Here is a 19789-nt window from a genome sequence, read left to right as displayed (position 1 = left end):
CAAAGTATACTTTTTTTTCTAGCGCACATGGAACATTCTCTAGAATAGACCACATATTAGGTCATAAAACAAACCTTTGCAGAATCCAAAACATCGAAATATTACAAAGCATCTTCTCAGACCACAAGGCAATAAAAAAAAATAACAGAAAAACTAGGGAAAAGAAATCAAATACTTGGAAACTGAACAATACCCTCCTGAAAAAAGACTGGGTGATAGAAGACATCAAGGAGGGAATAAGGAAATTCACAGAATGCAACGAGAATGAAAACACTTCCTATCAAAACCTCTGGGACACAGCAAAAGCAGGGCTCAGAGGCCAATTTATATCGATAAATGCACACATACAAAAAGAAGAAAGAGCCAAAATCAGAGAACTGTCCCTACAACTTGAACAAATAGAAACTGAGCAACAAAAGAATCCATCAGACACCAGAAGAAAACAAATAATAAAAATTAGAGCTGAAGTAAATGAATTAGAGAACAGAAAAACAATCGAAAGAATTAACAAAGCCAAAAGCTCGTTCTTTGAAAAAATTAACAAAATTGATAAACCATTGGCTAGACTGACTAAAGAAATACAGGAAAGGAAACAAATAACCCGAATAAGAAACGAGATGGGCCACATCACAACAGACCCAACTGAAATTAAAAGAATCATATCAGATTATTACGAAAAATTGTACTCTAACAAATTTCCAAACCTAGAAGAAATGGATGAATTCCTGGAAAAACACTACCTACCTAAACTAACACATTCAGAAGTAGAACAACTAAATAGACCCATAACAAAAAAAGAGATTGAAACGGTAATCAAAAAACTTCCAACAAAAAAAAGCCCTGGCCTGGACGGCTTCACTGCAGAGTTCTACCAAACTTTCAGAGAAGAGTTAACACCACTACTACTAAAGGTATTTCAAAGCACAGAAAATGACGGAATACTACCCAACTCATTCTATGAAGCCACCATCTCCCTGATACCAAAACCAGGTAAAGACATTACAAAAAAAGAAAATTACAGACCGATATCCCTCATGAACATTGATGCAAAAATCCTCAACAAAATTCTAGCCAATAGAATTCAACAACATATCAAAAAAATAATTCACCACGATCAAGTGGGATTTATACCAGGTATGCAAGGCTGGTTTACTATCAGAAAAACCATTAATGTAATCCATCACATAAATGAAACAAAAGACAAAAACCACATGATCTTATCAATTGATGCAGAAAAGGCATTTGACAAAGTCCAACGCCCTTTATGATAAAAACTCTCACCAAAATAGGAATTGAAGGAAAATTCCTCAACATAATAAAGGGCATCTATGCAAAGCCAACAGTCAACATCACTCTAAATGGAGAGAACCTGAAAGCATTTCCCTTGAGAACGGGAACCAGACAAGGATGCCCTTTATCACCGCTCTTATTCAACATCGTGCTGGAAGTCCTAGCCAGGGCAATTAGGCTAGACAAAGAAATAAAGGGCATCGGGATTGGCAAACAGGAAGTAAAATTATCTCTATTTGCAGATGACATGATCTTATACACAGAAAATCCTAAGGAATCCTCCAGAAAACTACTGAAACTAATAGAAGAGTTTGGCAGAGTCTCAGGTTATAGGATAAACATACAAAAATCACTTGGCCTCCTCTACATCAACAAATAAGAACATCAAAGAGGAAATCACCAAATCAATACCATTCACAGTAGCCCCCAAGAAGATAAAATACTTAGGAATAAATCTTACCAAGGATGTATAAGACCTATACAAAGAAAACTACAAAGCTCTACTACAAGAAATTCAAAAGGACATACTTAAGTGGAAAAACATACCTTGCTCATGGATAGGAAGACTTAACATAGTAAAAATGTCTATTCTACCAAAAGCCATCTATACATACAATGCACTTCCGATCCAAATTCCAATGTCATTTTTTAAGGTGATAGAGAAACAAATCACCACCTTCATATGGAAGGGAAAGAAGCCTCGGATATGCAAAGCACTACTGAAAAAGAAGAAGAAAGTGGGAGGCCTCACTCTACCTGATTTCAGAACCTATTATACAGCCACAGTAGTCAAAACAGCCTGGTATTGGTACAACAACAGGCACATAGACCAGTGGAACAGAATCGAGAACCCAGATATAAATCCAACCGTATATGAGCAGCTGATATTTGACAAAGGCCCAGTGTCAGTTAATTGGGGAAAAGATAAGTCTTTTTAACAAATGGTGCTGGCACAACTGGATATCCATTTGCAAAAAAATGAAACAGGACCCATACCTCACACCATGCACAAAAACTAACTCCAAGTGGATCAAAGACCTAAACATAAAGACTAAAATGATAAAGATCATCGAAGAAAAAATAGGGACAACCCTAGGAGCCCTAATACAAGGCATAAACAGAATACAAAACATTACCAAAAATGACGAAGAGAAACCAGATAACTGGGAGCTCCTAAAAATCAAGCACCTATGCTCATCTAAAGACTTCACCAAAAGAATAAAAAGACCACCTACAGACTGGGAAAGAATTTTCAGCTATGACATCTCCGACCAGCGCCTGATCTCTAAAATCTACATGATTCTGTTAAAACTCAACCACAAAAAGACAAACAACCCAATCAAGAAGTGGGCAAAGGATATGAACACACACTTCACTAAAGAAGATATTCAGGCAGCTAACAGACACATGAGAAAATGCTCTGGATCATTAGCCATTAGAGAAATGCAAATTAAAACTACGATGAGATTCCATCTCACTCCAACAAGGCTGGCATTCATCCAAGAAACACAAAATAATAAATGTTGGAGAGGCTGTGGAGAGACTGGAACTCTTATACACTGCTGGTGGGAATGTAAAATGGTACGAGCACTTTGGAAATCTATCTGGCGTTATCTTAAACAGTTAGAAATAGAACTACCATACAACCCAGAAATCCCACTCCTCGGAATATACCCTAGAGAAACAAGAGCCTTCACACAAACAGATATATGCACACCCATGTTTATTGCAGCTCTGTTTACAATAGCTAAAAGCTGGAAGCAACCAAGGTGTCCATCAACGGATGAATGGGTAAATAAATTGTGGTGTATTCACACAATGGAATACTACGCATCGATAAAGAACAGTGACGAATCTGTGAAACATTTCATAACATGGAGGAACCTGGAAGGCATTATGCTGAGCGAAATCAGTCAGAGGCAAAAGGACAAATATTGTATAAGACCACTATTGTAAGATCTTGAGAAATAGTATAAACTGAGAAGAACACATATTTTTGTGGTTACGAGGGGGGGAGGGAGGGAGGGAGGGAGAGGGTTTTTTACTGATTAATTAGTAGATAAGAACTGCTTTAGGCGAAGGGAAGGACAACACTCAATACATGGAAGGTCAGCTCAATTGGACTGGACCAAAAGCAAAGAAGTTTCCAGGATAAAATGAATGCTTCAAAGGTCAGCGGAGCAAGGGCGGGGGTTTGGGAACCATGCTTTAAGGGGACTTCTAAGTCAATTGGCAAAATAATTCTGTTATGAAAACATTCTGCATCCCACTTTGAAGTGTGGCGTCTGGGGTCTTAAATGCTAACAAGCGGCCATCTAAGATGCATCAATTGGTCTCAACCCACCTGGAGCAAAGGAGAATGAAGAACACCAAGGTCACACGACAACTAAGAGCCCAAGAGACAGAAAGGGCCACATGAACCAGAGACCTACATCATCCTGAGACCAGAAGAACTAGTTGGTGCCCGGCCACAAGCGATGACTGCCCTGACAGGGAGCAGAATAGAGAACCCCTGAGGGAGCAGGAGATCAGTGGGATGCAGACCCCAAATTCTCATAAAAAGACCATACTTAAGGGTCTGACTGTGACTAGAGGAATCCCGGCAGTCATGGTCCCCAAACCTTCTGTTGGCACAGGACAGGAACCATTTCTGAAGACAACTCATCAGACATGAAAGGGACTGGACAGTGAGTAGGAGAGAGATCCTGATGAAGAGTGAGCTATTTGTATCAGGTGGACACTTGAGAGTGTGTTGGCATCTCCTGTCTGGAGGGGGGATGGGAGGATAGAGAGAGTTGGAAGCTGGCAAAACTGTCACGAAAGGAGAGACTGGAAGGGCTGACTCATTAGGGGGAGAGCAAGTGGGAGTACGGAGTAAGGTGTATATAAACTTATATGTGACAGTTTGATTTGATTTGTAAACGTTCACTTGAAGCTCAATAAAAGTTAAAAAAAAAAAAAACCCACAGCTAACATCGTACTTAATGGTGAAAGACTAAATGCTTTCCCCCTAAGATTAGGAACAAGACAAGGATGTCTGCTCTTGCCATTTCTATTCAACAGTGTACTAAAGCAATTAGGTAGGAAAAGAAATAGAAGGCATCCAGATTTGAAAGGAAGAAGTAAAACTATCTGTATTTGCAGGCACACAAGATCTTGTATACAGAAAGTCCTAAAGAATCCACCAAAAAACGATTAGAATAAATAAGATCAGGAAGATTGCAAGATATAAGATGAACATACAAAATGTAATCGTATTTTATTCACTAGCAAGAATCCAAAAATAAAATTAAGAAAACAATTCAATTCACACACATCAAAAACAATAAAATAGCCTCCATGAACAGCTGTCTCCTTTGCCATGAGACCAGAAAAACTGGATGGTGCCTGGCTACCATTACTAAGCATTTTGATCAAAGATTCTACCAAAGAATCTTGATCAAAAGGCTGGGGTGGGGGGGAGGAATGTAGAACAGAACTCCAAATTCTCATGGACTCTACACTTTCTGGAGCCGTGGAGGCTGGATGAACCCTTGAAACTATCGCTCTGAGATAATCTTTAAACCTTAAACCAAAAACATCCCCTGAAGTCTTCTGAAACCAAACAATAGTTTAGCTTAACTAGTAAAAAATGTCTGCCTTGCGCATTATATTCTTTTAAGAACTATCTATACGGGATCAAATTGACAACAGCAACTCCAAAGATTAGAAAGGAATCTTAGGGAGCAGTGAGTTTATATTAATGGGGGAGGAACAACTCAGAAAAAGAGGGTGAGAATGATTGCGCAATTCAAAGAATATAATCAATGTCACTAAATGGTACCATGTAGAAACTGCTGAATTGGTGTATGTTTCGCTGTGTATATTCTCAACAAGAAAAAAATTTTTTTAAAAGTTAAAAATAACAAAACGTTTATGACTAAATTTAACAATACTTACATGCTGAAAACTATAAAACATCACTGGAAGAAATTAAAGAAGACCTAAACAAATGGAAAGACATCCCAAGTTGATGGACTGGAAGACTTAATATTAAGATAGCAATACTCCCCAAACTGATCTACAGATTCAGCAGCAATTCCTATCAAAAAAAAAAAAAAAACAAAACTGAATGCTTTTTTTTTTTTTTGCAGAAATTGACAAGGTGATCCTAAAATTCATTTAGAAATGCAAGAGACCCAGAATAGACAAAACAGTTTTGAAAAAGAATAACAAAGTTGGAGAACTCACATTCCTAATTTGAAATTTTATTATAAGCTGTAATAATCAAAATATTGTTTTCAGCCAAACCACAATAAAATGTTCAAAAAAAAAAAAAATCAAAGCAGTGTGATACTGGCATACATACAAACACACACACATCAATGGAACTGAATTGAGAATCCAGAAATCCTTAAGTCAATTTTCTGAGACCACTCAATGGAAAAAGAATAATCTCTTCAACATATGGCGCTGTGACAACTGGATTTTCACACGCAAAAGAATGAAGCTGGACCCATATCTCACAACATTTACAAAAAAGTAACTCAACATGGATTAGTGACCTAAACATAAGAGATAAAACCATAAAACTCTTAGAAGAGAACAGTGGTTTTCAGGACTTTCTTTTAGGAAATGGATTCTTAGCTATGACACCAAAGGTACAAGCAGCAAGAGGAAAAACACATAAACAAGACTTCATCAAAACTTAAAACGTGCATCATAGGACATTATCAAGAAAGTAAAAAGATAACCTACAAAATGGGAGAAAACATTTGGAAGCCATATATCAAGACTTAATATTCAGAATATATAAAGAGCCCTTAAAACTTAACAACAAAAAGACAACCTAATTAAAAAATGGGCAAAGGACTTCAACAGACATTTCTCCAAAGGTACACAAATGGCCAAGATGCTCAAATCAAAACCATAATGAGATACTAATTCACACGCACCAGGACAGCTGTTACTAAAAAAAAAAAAAAAAAACGAAAAATAACAAGCACTGGCAAGGAAGTGGAGAAACCGGGACCCTCAAGCACTGCTGGTACACATGTGAAATGCTGCAGCTGCTATGGAAAACAGCTTGGTGGTTCTTCAAAAAGTTAAACATATTGTTGTTAGGTGCCATCAAGTCAGTTCCGACTCACAGTAACCTTACGTGTAACACAACGAACTGTTGCCCAGTCCTATGGCATCCTCACAATCGTTGCTATTTGATCCCACTGCTGTAGCCACTGTGTCAATACATCTTATTGAGAGTCGTCTTCTTTCTCACTGGCCCCTCTGCCATGACACATTATCAGGAGGAACTGTTCCCTCCTGATAACATGTCCAAAGTAAACGAGATGAAATCTCGCCATTCCAGCTTCTAAGGAACATTCTGGCTGTACTTCCTCCAAGACAGATTTGTTCTTTCTTCTGGCAGTCCATGGTATATTCAATATTCTTCGCCAACACAGAACTACCATACCACTGCTGTCAGGTCGATTCCAACTCATAGTGACCCTATAGGACAGAGCAGAACTGCCCCACAGGGTTTTCAAGGGTGTAGTCTTTGTGGAAATAGACTGCCACATCTTTCTCCCACGGAGCCGGTGGTGGGTTCAAACCACTAACCTTTCGGTTAGCAGCCAAGCACTTTTAAACACTGTGCCACCAGGGCTCCATAAGACCCAGCAATTCCTCTCCTAAGTACATATCCAAGAGACTCTAAAGTAGGAACTCAAAGAGACACATGAACACCAATGTTCACTGCAGCATCATTCACATAGCAAAAAGGTGACTATCCCAAGTGTCCATCAATAGATGGATAAGCAAAATATGGTATATATATACACCAAAAACAAAACCAAAAAAAACCCCAAGCCCATCACAATCAAGTCAGTTCCAACTCATGGTGATCCCACATGTTAGAAGAGAAAATAGCTCCATAGGCTTTTCTTGGCTGTAATCTTTACAGAAGCAGATGGTCAGGCTTCCCTTCTGTGGCACCACTGGGTGGGTTCAAACCTCCAACTTCTCAGTTGGTAGCCTAGAGCAAACCATTTGCACCACCCAGGAACCTGGCATATATATACAATTATTCAACTATAAAGAAAAATAAAGTACTAATACATGCCACCATGTCGATAAATCTTGAAGACATTATTAAGTGAAATAAGCCAGACACAAAAAGACAAATATTATATGATCCCACTCATATGAATTATCCAAAATAGGCAAATTCATTGAGACAAGAAAAGATTAGTGGATGGGGAGTTAAAAAAAAAAAAAAAATGCATCACAAACCTAAATAAGAGCTAAAATCATAAAACTCTTAACAAAAAACATAGGCATAAATCTTTGTTACCTTGAATTAGGCCATGGTTTTGTAAATATGACACCCAAAGCATAGGGCAACAAAAGAAAAAAGATAAACCGGACTTCAAAATTAAAAACTTTCGTGCTTCAAAGGATTCCACAGAGAAAATAAAATAATTACACGCCCCAACCAATGCATCAACCTACCTACCTACATTTGTGCCCATATAGTCTATCTTTTCTTTTATTCCAGTTCCAGTTGCTGTCAAGCTGACTCCGACTCACAGCAACCCTGTGTGTGCCAGAGTAGAACTGTGCTCCATAAGGTTTTCAGTGATTGATTTTTCAGTAGATCACCAGGCCAGTCTTTCGAGGTGCGTCTGGGTGGTTCTGAACCTCTAACTTTTCCGTCAGCAGCTGAATGTGTAAATACTGTGCACCACCCAGGGACTCCCTCCTTTTACTACGAACAAAGGTATCCGTGCTGACAGCAAAGGCCAACTCCTCCTCTTGTGTGCTTGGTCCATCTCCTCCCATCTACTTAAGGATATCGAAATAGCAATTCTCCTTCCTCTGCATAAAGTTTTCTCTCTAATGTATCTTCCTCATCAGCATACAAACATGTTGAGATTTCAAAAAAAAAAAAAAAAAACCCTCATCCCCTGTCCAGCTTCTGCCCAATTTCTTCCTTTTTATAGCAAAACCTGCTGAGATCCCCAATTTCTCTCATTTCCTCTTAAACTCATTCCAATCAAGATTTCACTCCCAACGTTCCAAGGAAATTTCTATTTAAGGTCACCAATGACCTCTACAACACAAATCCAAAGGTCTGTTCTCATTCCTCAAGTTACCTCAACTGGCTTCTAGGACACTTCTTCCTATCTCACCTACTACTCTTCTCCCCTCATTACATCCTCAGAAAGCTAAACACTGAAGTGCCCAAGGCTTAGCCCTCTGATCTTATTCTTTTTTTTTAAACCTATACTTGCTTCCTAATAGTGTAAATGGCTAAGTGCTTGACAGTAGCCAAAGGCTGTTGGTTCGAACTGACCCAGAGGTGCCAGGTCACAGCCTTGAAAGCCTTATGGAACAGTTCTACTCTACACACATGGGGTTGTCATGAGTTGGAGTCATAGTATTCTCCTACACTCTAGACTCGTATGTCCAATTGCCTACTTAACAGCTTCACCTGGATACCTAATAGAAATCTCAAACTTCACATGACCAAAACCGAGCTCTTGATCTCACCCACACACTCAATAGTGCTCCTCCTACCAGTTTTCCTCCTCTCAGTTAATGACTCTTCCACCAGTCCTTAGGTCAAATATTTTAAAGATATCCTTAATCTCTCCCTTTCCCTCTCATCCTACGTACAATCCCTCAGAAAATCCAACCACTTTACCTTGAAACCTGTTGCCTTCAAGTAGATTCTAACTAATAACAACCCTACAGGACAGAGTAGAACTGCCCTATGGGGTTTCCAAGGAGTGGCTGATGGATTCAAACTGCCAACCTTTTGGTTAGTAGCTGTAGCTCTTAACCACTGCACCACCAGGGCCCCTTACCTTAAAAATATAGCTAAAATTCAACTATTACCACCTCCTTCGGCCTGGTCCTAAATCACTGCAAAAACCTCCTGAGTGTGCTCTCTCATTAGGGGCAGAGCAACTAGGAGTATATAGCAAGGTGTATATAAATTTTTGTATGTGAGACTGACTTGATTTGTAAACTTTCACTTAAAGCACACACAAAAAAAATTAAAAGAAAATGCCAATCAAAACCACAGTGAGATACCAGTATACACTTATTAAAATGACTAAATTTTTTTTAAATTGATAATATCAAGTGCTGGCATGAAGACAGAAGCAGAACTCTCATGCATTGTTGGTAGGGATGCAAAACAGGACAACCACATTGGGGAACAGTTTGGCAGTTCCTGATCAAGTTAATCATATGCTTACTATACAATCCAACAAGCTACTCCTAGGACTTGTCCAACAGAATGAAAACCTATGTCCACAGAAAACTCTGTGCGTGAACGTTTACAACAGCTTTATTTGTAATTGCCAAAACCTAAAAACAACCAAAATGTCCTCCACTGGGATAAGCAAGCTGTGGTGCATCCATAAAACGGAATACGACTCAGTAACAAACGGAATGGACTATTGATACAGGCAGCAGCAGAGATGGATCTCAAACATACTGTACTATGTGAAAAAAGCCAGATTCAAAAGGTAACACACAGCAGTGTTTCATTTCTCTGACATTCTGGGAAAAGGCCAAAGTGTAGAGACAGAGAACAGAGCGGCAGGACCACAAAAGGCAGCTGGAGGAAATTTGGGGCATGGGTGGAACTACTCTGTACCCTGCTTCTAGTGATGGTTACGTGACTCTTTCCGTTTGTCAGAAACCACAGACCTAAGCACCAGAAAGAGTGCATTTCTTTGCATGTAAATTAAAAATTAACTTTACAAAGCCAAAAAAACTGTAACTGGTTTCCCTAACAAAATCAAACGAAACCAGTTATCACAGAGCTGATTCCGACTCAAGGCAACCCTACATGTTTCAGAGTAGAGCTGTACTCTAGGTTTTTCAATGGCTATGCTCTTTCAGAAACAAACACCAAGCCTTTCTTCCAAGGCACCTCTGGGTAGATCTTACCTGCCAGCCTTTTGGTTAAGAGTTGTGTGCTTAACCCACCCAGGGACTCCGACTTGATTTCCCTACTTCCTCTTTTATCTCCTTTCAGGCTATCTTCAAAACAGCCAGAGTGGTCCTATTAAATCATGAATCAAATCATGCCGTTACTGTACTCAAAATCCTCCCATGGCTACCCTCCTTACCTCAGAGTTAACACCAAAAATCCTTAATGGTCTTCTCGAGGGACATCTAGCTCAACTGACTTAACAGTTTATAAAGAAATGTTCTAAGGGAAATATGACCAGTGAGAAAAAGGGGAGTCCTGGGGCACAATCACACAGGCTGAGAAAGGGGCGGTCCTGAGGGAGGGGAGTAAGACTAGACAGGAGCCGTCCAGGGTTGGGGTGGTAAGGAAGATTGATGGCAGGGATCTCCTAGTACCCTGAAGGCCAAGGGAAGGAAGGGAAGCATGCCAGGCCAGGATTGTTGACAGAATTGTGACCACCTTCCACATAGCTTGGGGGTGGGGGCAGTGGGCATGTTTGTTTCAGATCCTGTGTTTTGTTTCACAGATGATTCTGCCACCCGAGTGCTCTTCCCAATGTCATTTCTTCCTGCTTCTTAATAAAGACAAGCATCATCCTTCAAAAAAAAAGAAAGAAAATGTTCTACATCCTACTTTGGTGAGTAGCGTCTGGGGTCTTAATATCTTGTGAGTGGTCATCTAAGACACTCTGCTGGTCTCACCCTGTCTGGAGCAAGAAAGAATGAAGAAAACCAAAGATATAAGGGAAAGATTAGTCCAAAGGGCTAATGGACCACAACTACCACAGCCTCCATCAGACTGAGTCCAGCAAAACTAGATGGTGCCCGGCTACTACCACTGACTGCTCTGACAGGGATTACAATAGAAGGTGGCCCCAGACAGAGCTGGAGGAAAATGTACAGCAAAATTCTAACTCACAAAAAAAGACTAGACTTACTAGTCTGCAAGAGACTGGAGAAACCCCAAGAGCATGGTCCCCAGACACCCTTTTAACCCAATACTGAAGTCACTCCTGAGGTTCACCCTTCAGCCAAAGATCAGACAGGCCCATAAAACAAAATGAGACTAAAGGGACACACCAGCTCAGGGGCAAGGACAAGAAGGCAGGAGGGGACAGGAAAGCTGGTAAAAGAGAACCCAAGTCAGAGAAGACGAGAGTGACGACATGTCATGGGGCTGGCAACCAATGTCACAAAACAGTATGTGGATTCTTTAATGAGAAATGAATTTGCTCTGTAAGCCTTCAACTAAAGTATATATATATATAAAAATCCTTAATGGTCTACCAGGTCTTCTATCTACCTTCACTTCTATCTCCTACTGCTTTCCTCTTTCCTCTTGATTCTAGGGACACTGGTCTCCTTGCCATTCCTGGACTAGGTCACACTTAACTATGCCTCGACTTTTGCATGCCTCTTCCCCCAGATAGCCACATGATTTGCTTCCTTATTTCCTATAGGTTTTCACCCAAATGACACTTTCTCAGTGAGGCCTTCTCTTGATAATCCTATTTAATTTAATATTATTTAAAATGAATCCCTCTTCCTCCACACATTCCATATTTATTTTTCTCCATAGCATTTATCAACATTTACCATATATTTCACTTACTTATTTTGACTCTCCCATGTCTCCTTCCACTAGAATGTGAGCTTCACAAGGGTAAGAATTATGTTTAATGTACTGCTGTATCCTGGGCCTAGAAGTTTAACTAGCACATAGTAGGTGTTGAATAAACAAGAGCTGACTGAGAATGGAATAAACCTTTATGTACAAGGATATTACCTGTAATACTATTTGTATAATAATACCAAAAAACTTAAAACCACCTGATTGTCCATCATCATTTAAAAAACTAGAAATAATAATGCTTAACATTCAAGTGCTTAATATTTGCCAGTGCTTTAGCTATAGCAACATTTTTTTTTGTGTGTGGCAAAAATATACACAACTAAACCTTCACCAATTCAACAACTTCCACATGTATGATTCGGTGACATTGATTACTTTCTTCATGATGTGCAACCTTTATCACTATCCGTTTCCAAATCATTCCACCACCATTAACATAAACTCGATGCCTCCAAAGCAAAACTCCTTTCCCCCTCCCTCCTACCTCTGGTAACCACTAATCATCTTTGATTTTTATATATTTGCTGATTTCATATAAGTGAGCTCATACAACATTTGTCCTTTTGCCACTGATGAATGTCGCTCAGCAGTGTTTTCTAGGTTCATTCATGTTGTGGCGTGCATTAGGACTTCATCTGCCTTCATGGCTAAGTATGTGCGTATGTACATACCAAATTTTGTTTATCCATTTATCTGTTAATGGACATTCAGGTCGTTTCTACCTTTTGGCTACTGCTGCAATGAACATTGGTGTACAGGTTTCTGTATGCACTCCTGCTTTGACTTCTCAGGATATATACCTAGGGACTGCTGGGTCATATGGTAGTTTTATGTTTTACTCTTTGAAGAACTGCCATATTGTTCTTCACAGTGGCTGCACCCTTTTATGTTCCCACCAACAACGGATGAGGGTCGCAGTTTGTCCACAACCCCGCCAACACCTGTTGTTTTTTGTTATTTTTGATCACTGTCATTCTAAAGGGGATGAGGTGTTATCGCGTTGCGATTTTGATTTGCATCTCCCTCATGGCTAATGGGGAGCCCTGGTGGCACAGTGGTTAAGAGCTATAGCTGCTAACCAAAAGCTCAGTGGCCCAAGTCTACCAACCGCTCCTTGGAAACCCTATGGGGCAGTGCTACTCTGTCCTATAGGGGTGCTATGAGTTGGAATTGACTTGATGGCAATGTTTTTTTTTTTTTTGGTTTAACGGCTAATGGAGCCGGGTGGCACAGTGGTTAAAAGTGCTCAGCTGATAACCAAAAAGTCAGTTTGAGCCCACCACCTGCTCCAAGGAAGAAGGATGCAGCAGTCTGCTTCCATAAAGATTTTAAATTCGAACTGACTTGACAGCAATGGGTTTGGGTTTTGGAATGGCTAACGGAAACCCTGGCGGCACAGTGTTTAATAGCTTGGCTGCTAACTGTGGGCAGTTCGACTCTACCAGCTGCTCTGCGGAAGAAAGATGTGGTAGTCTGCTTCCATAAAGATTACAGTCTTAGAAACCCAATGAGGCAGTTCTACTCTGTCCTATATGGTCACTATGAGTTGGAATCGACTCAACGGCAAAAGGGTTTAACGGCTAATAATATTCAGCATCTTTTCATGTGCTTGCTGGATATCCTCTTTGATGAAACAGAGATATTAATATTTAATCATCAAAACAACCCTGTGAAAAAATATTATTAGTCCCATTTTATAGATGAAGGAACTAAGGCACAGAGAGGTTTAAGTAATTTGCCTAAAGTCACAAAGTCAGTAACTGGAAAAGCCAGGATTCAAATGCAGATAGCCTTATTCCAATCAGTCAGACTATGTTGACTTTAAGTATAATATGATCCTATCTGTACAAGACAAAGACAGCAGAAGACCTCTTATTCAATAAGAATGGGACCCATAATTGATCAATTAACTTAAAAGTCACTTAAAGTAAAGAAGAAAATGCATTACATTTCATTTCAACATAAAACATACGCATTTGTGCAACAATCTTTTGATGAAAGCCTAGCCTTTTCTTTTGGGAATGGGTCCACTGGCATTCTGGCATTCCTTGAAATCCTTCTACCATAAACCACGTTCATAAGATACTCATTCAATTTCTTTGAGTAAAACCCCAAATACTTGCCAAACAACGAGTACCAAAAATTCTGTATCTGAATTTTTCCCAAAGGCATTTATACTTATCTTGCTCACAGCAACTGAATAGCAATTTTTAATGCAACTTGCCCCTACAGGACCTTCCCAGAGCATTTAGTTTTCAGATAAAACCTTTTTGCACTAGTATTTTATTCATTTACGTAATATTTAATTAAATTTATATGACAAAATATAAACAACACACACCAGTTTGAAAGCAAACACAACCGACTCTTATCAAGAGTATGACTCAACTGGTGGGAACAGAAATATCTGGGGACATTACAGAGTAGACCTTGGGGAACAGACAGCATCTTTTCCAACTACTCAGTTAAATGAAGGTTAGGTTAAGAGAACATCTACATTAAGTGCTTGTATGTCTGTATATGCAGAAGAAAGAAGCATACAAGGATATACAACAAACCTGGAATTAGGATGAGGGGAATAAGATTTAACTACTTTTTTATAGAACTGCATGTAGCATGCATTACTTGGTAGATTTCTCAGAAAAAAAAAGAATGCTGTGAATTATATAATGATACTCTGATTATATAATGAAACCCTGGTGGTGTAGTGGTTAAGTGCTACGGCTGCTGGCCAAAAGGCTGGCAGTTTGAATCCACCAAGCGCTCCTTGGAAACTCTATGGGCCATTTCTACCCTGTCCTATAGGGTTACTATGAGTTGGAATCGACTCGAAGGTAACGGGTTTTTTTTAAACTCTGATTTTATAGATTAGGGAAGAAGCACAAAAAAGTGAGCAGGTGCCTAACGTCTCACTCATAACTCACCAGAACTTAGGTTAGAAGGCTAATTCACGTTTGCCTGGAGTTTCAAACCTCATGTTTTCTCCGCAATACCAAATTTCCTGGCAAAAACTGCAGAACACTCTGATTTTGTTTTTAAAAAACACACGAACAAAAAGCACCATGTATTCCCTCTCTGCCACCCTCCACCTTTTTAGGTAATAAAAAGTCAGATGGAGCCAAAAGGGAAAATTTCAAACTTAGTTGTAAACTTCATTCTACAGCCCAGAGTTCAGGCTTAAATTCCTATAATTTAAGAGAACAAGGCTCATACCCTGATATCCACTGAAAAGTAAAGAAGTTCTTACTCTTGTACAAGCAGAAAAGGGATTGTTTTTTCTTCAAATAGTCACACAAAGCTCCTTTAGTCCCTTCTCTCTCTGCCCAGGTCATCCTTCTTCAGGTGCTCAAACAGCAATCCAGAGGCAGTAAACCAGGGCACTAAGAGAGTCTGTGAGGGGCCCTGGTAGTGTAGTGGTTAAGTGTTTGGCTGATAACCAAAAGGTTGGCAGTTCGAATCCACCAGCTACTCCTTGTAAACCCAACAGGTAGTTCTACTCTGTCCTATAGGGTCGTTATGAGTCAGAATCAACTCCTCAGCAACAGGTATGGTTAAGTCAGTCTGTTACATAGTAAAATTTGGGAAAATGGATGGGCAAATTTATTCTGGAGCCAACTGGATCAGTAAGTAACCTTCCATATACCCGCAGTAGCTCTTAAAATCCATGTTCCTCTTCTTGCTGCATTACTTATTCATACTCAACTGGTTCCAAAATAAACAGCATAAAAGGATAACTAGAGAAAAATCTTAGAAGACATCAGTGGACTGGGAGGCACAATAAATATGTCCCAAGGAGGTCCAATCAACTCCTGTGTCTCACACGCACACTCACACACACAAAAGCAAAACAGAGAAAACCTGAGATATCTTAAAATATTTTACTTTCACTAATTACAATACATTAAATGAGGCAACATACTGAGAACCAGCTCCTGGCCAAGTGTCAGCCTGTTCCCGTACTGACCTCTGTGGAGATTCCAAACACATACTCCATACTCCACATTGTTAATGAAGCAAATCTGAAACCTAGAGTTATGTCACAACCTAGCTGAAAAAAACCTCAGATGGCTCTCCACGCCTACAGATTAAAATCTAAACCATTGTGCATAGCTTTGAAAGGCTTCTAAAATCTGGCTCTAACTTACCTTTTCAGTCTTATTTTCCACACCCAATTCTCTAAACCCATCAAAACATTTACACTCCACATTTTACCCTCTCCATACCTTGTGTGTTTACTCAGCTTTGGACATCCTCCTGCCCACCACTTGTTGAAACTGCACTCATTCTTTAAAGTAACAAGAGTCTGGCTATGAAGTCCAGATCCAGACCCACTAGAATTCTAATTCCACCTTGACTACTTAAGAGCTTAAAGACCTTCAGCAAATATTTCTATAGATCTGTTTCCTCACCTGGAAGCCAAGCATATAACCTACTGTTCTTTACAGGGCTATGGAGAGGATTTAAACACAATGGTTATAAATTATCTAGCATCATGCCTAGAACATAGTAGATAATAAATGGTAACTACTAAGCCATCCTTCTTCTCTCCTCCTGTAATTACTCTCACAGCACTTTTTTCATACCATATGACACCAGGAGCACTAATATCTCGCAGAATACTTATTTGTATATACTGATTTCTAAATCTTTGCTACTTGCTACATGAGCAAATTTTTTCACCTCTCAGAACTTCAGTTTCCTTATGAATAAAATTAGCAGGGGTTAACTTTTTACAGTGCTATTAAGTTAAAAGAGTCAAAGTATATCAACTATCTGGTAATTCTTGACACCTAGTAAATTTCAAAGAATGTTTAATGGTAATCTGGATGATGAATCTGACTTGGAGATCGCTTAAAGAACACAAACCAAAAAGCCAAACTCGTTGCTGTTGAGTTGATTCCAACTCATAGCGACCCTACAGGACAGACCAGAATTGCCCCAAAAGGTTCCCAAGGAGCAGCTAGTGGATTCAAACTGCTGACCTTTTGGTTAGCAGCTGAGTGCTTAACCACTGCACCAATGAACACATACATAAATATGAAATGCATTTGGCTCATTAAATCCAGTTCATAAAGTAATCTCAATGCAACTTTAACCTGCTACCCACCTCTCTTACTGATCTGGATTTCCACTGACGACAAAATGGAGGTTCCTATACCTCAGAAATGCGACCACAGAAATGCGACCACATACTCATGTTCTTCCAATCCACGAGAAAGCACATCATGATTTACAACTCACATCATCTCATTACACATAAACAATAAATAACATGGAGGCTTAGCATGAAGAGCTGTAAGGGGTATAATGGTCTGCCAAAGCTAAACGGACACTGGTATTAGTGATCTACCAGGAAGTGGAAGCTGATTGTCCAATGTTTATGCGTTCTTTGACTCTAATTTTCTCTATCAATTTCTCCACTTAAAAACTGTTTCCAAATCCATTGCCATTGAGTCCATTCTGACTCATAGCGACCCTATAGGGCATAGCACTACTGTCCCATAGCATTTCCAAAGCTGTAAATCTTTACAGAAGCAGACTGCCACATCTTTCTTCCGTGGAGCGGCTGGTGGGTTCAAACCACCAACCTTCTGGTTAACAGCCGAACCACCAAGGCTCCTCTCTATCAAAACTCCAATTAAATGTTAACTACTTCTATGACAGTGGGGGCAGTGCTGTGGTGGTTCAGTGGTAGAATTCCTGCCTTCCATGCAGGAAACTTGGGTTTGATTCTCAGCCAATGCATCCCAAGCACAGTCACCGCCCATCTGTCAGTGGAGGCTTGCATGATGCTGAACATGTTTCAGCAGAGTTTCCAGACTAAAAATGTGCTAGGAACAAAGTCCTGGTGATCTACTTCTGAAAAATCAGCCAGTGAAAACCCTGTGGATCCCAAGGGTCCAATGTCCAACTAATCATGGGGATGGCGCAGGACCACGCATCATGTTGTTCTGTTATACATGGGGTTACCATGGGTCAGGGACCGACTTGAACGCTGCTAACAACAACTTCTATGATAGTATCTTTCTCTCTATACCCCATTGCTAGATTTAAGAGGAAAAAAAAAACCTTCAAAATTAATTATAATGAAATCTACTCAGGGACGCTGGAGAAAAGTGAGAACTTGCACACCCACTCACACACATGCACAAAGACTTAATATCATATCATTTGCATTCTACTCTCTCTGCTGTAGAGTGATACCTATATAGGTTTTACAGTACAAAGTCAAGAGCCCAGGAAAGATTCTGCAAAGATGGACCTGGCTCTGAATCTGGCACCACCATTTACTAGTCGTGTATCTAAGCATGTTACCTCCTAGGCCTGAGATCTCTTTTCGGTAAAATAGAGACTGTAACAGTACCAACGTCATACAGCTGCCCTACTGAGCTAAGGTATGCAAAATGTTTAAGTACTTATAGTTATCGTCAATACTCAATAAATGGAATTCTACCTAGCAGTGCCTGAGCACTAAGATTCTTGATAAATATTGCTCAATAAGTGAATATTCAGCACATTTTATATTAGGAACTATATTAGGAAATTAATTCTATGCTATGATTAACAGTAGCAATAATGTTTGCATGCATTTTTCAGTTTACAAAGCCCTCTGACATCCATAACTCATTTGATTTCCACAATATCCTCAGGAGATAAACACATTTTTAAGATATGCATTTTAGAGGTAAGGAGACTGGTAACCATCAGTAAAACAAACAGCAAAGGCTACCCACCTAGTAACCTCCTTCAACCAGATTCCACAGCTCTAAGGTAAGTGCCCAGTGCCATATGTTCTTAACATCCACTCCAATGAGGTAGATCCCCTGCAAGTTACCACCCTCCTCAAGCCCAGTCGAACACAGGTAGTCCAGGAATAAGCCCCGCATAATGAACTCAGTCAGAAGCCACTGATGATAACTTAGAATGTTACACTGTCTCCTTACGTGGTGTCCTCCCACACATCTAGGGCGGGGGCCAGGCCTGTCTTTAGGGGTCCCCACCCCCACCAGAGCTCACAAGATAGGACCAGGCACCCAAGAGCCCCTCGATAAATGTTTGTGGAAATGACATGGGCTGCCGGTAGGACGCTTTCAAAGACCAGAACTGAAGCCAACTCTGCGGTGGAGACCAAGCGTCTCGGGCGGATCTACAGAGGAATCGTTGGGCTGAGAGGGTCCGACCGGTAACCGCGCTGGGAAGGATGGCTGAGAACTGGCGCCGCTGAAGAAAATCAGGGAAGCTGATCCTTTGAGGATAAAAGGGCAGGAGAGAGGCGGATCTGGCCGCAGCGATGGCTGAACGGCCGGCGACAAACACAGGCTCGGGGGCCGGAGAAGCGGGGCAGTTGGCGTCTGGGGGGAGGGAGACACCCGCTGGTCTGAGAAGGATGGCGGGCCCAATCTGAAGAGAATTCTGGGTTCCTCTAGAGGCCCACCCCCCATTTCGAGGCGGCACCTGCCGCACGGAGTGCTCGCTGCTACCTGAAACTGTAGCAGCTTCTCTGTCTGCTCCTGGGTTAGATCCCGCTCCTCAGGCGCCGCCATTTTGCCGCCGCCTGTACGCTTCTGACCCGTCCGCACCGTCACCCGCCGGAACTGACCTCAGTGGCAACCACATCCGGTCTGAACGGCCGCCGGTGTGCAACTGCGTCTGCGCGTGTTGGAAGACTCTCCGTAGCCCAGATGGAAGTGGTGAGTGACAGTTCCCGCCGCCAGAGGGCTCCACTCCCGGGCCGATTCCGAACACTTCCGGAAATTGCCGAGGGATCGTCTTTTATAAATCGTCCCTATGACGTACGCGACCAAAGGATGGGCCAAAGACCTAAGACTCCTGCATAGATCGGCAAGAGCCGAGAGACCCCCGAATGTGCCTCGAGGAGCTCCGGGAATTCCCGAATGT

At 40.7% G+C, this 19789-nt stretch overlaps 1 protein-coding gene across 2 annotated transcripts in view; it reads right to left on the bottom strand.

Annotated features, from left to right (window-relative positions):
- FAF2 (Fas associated factor family member 2) overlaps positions 1-19478 on the bottom strand; it is an 80622-nt gene extending 61144 nt beyond the window's left edge. Inside the window, exon 1 of one of the 2 annotated variants that reach the window (XM_049874373.1) lies at positions 19372-19478. In XM_049874373.1, the coding sequence (XP_049730330.1) occupies positions 19372-19434 (63 nt within the window). In that variant the 5' untranslated portion in view covers positions 19435-19478. Of the gene's footprint in view, positions 1-18624 lie in introns of both variants that reach the window. The other variant, XM_049874374.1, reaches the window with a different exon arrangement.
- Between the last annotated feature and the right edge of the window lie 311 nt (positions 19479-19789).

The sequence above is a fragment of the Elephas maximus genome, chromosome 2 (genome assembly GCF_024166365.1).
Source record: "Elephas maximus indicus isolate mEleMax1 chromosome 2, mEleMax1 primary haplotype, whole genome shotgun sequence".
Taxonomy (NCBI): Eukaryota; Metazoa; Chordata; class Mammalia; order Proboscidea; family Elephantidae; genus Elephas; species Elephas maximus.
This window is presented reverse-complemented; position numbering and strand designations above follow the sequence as displayed.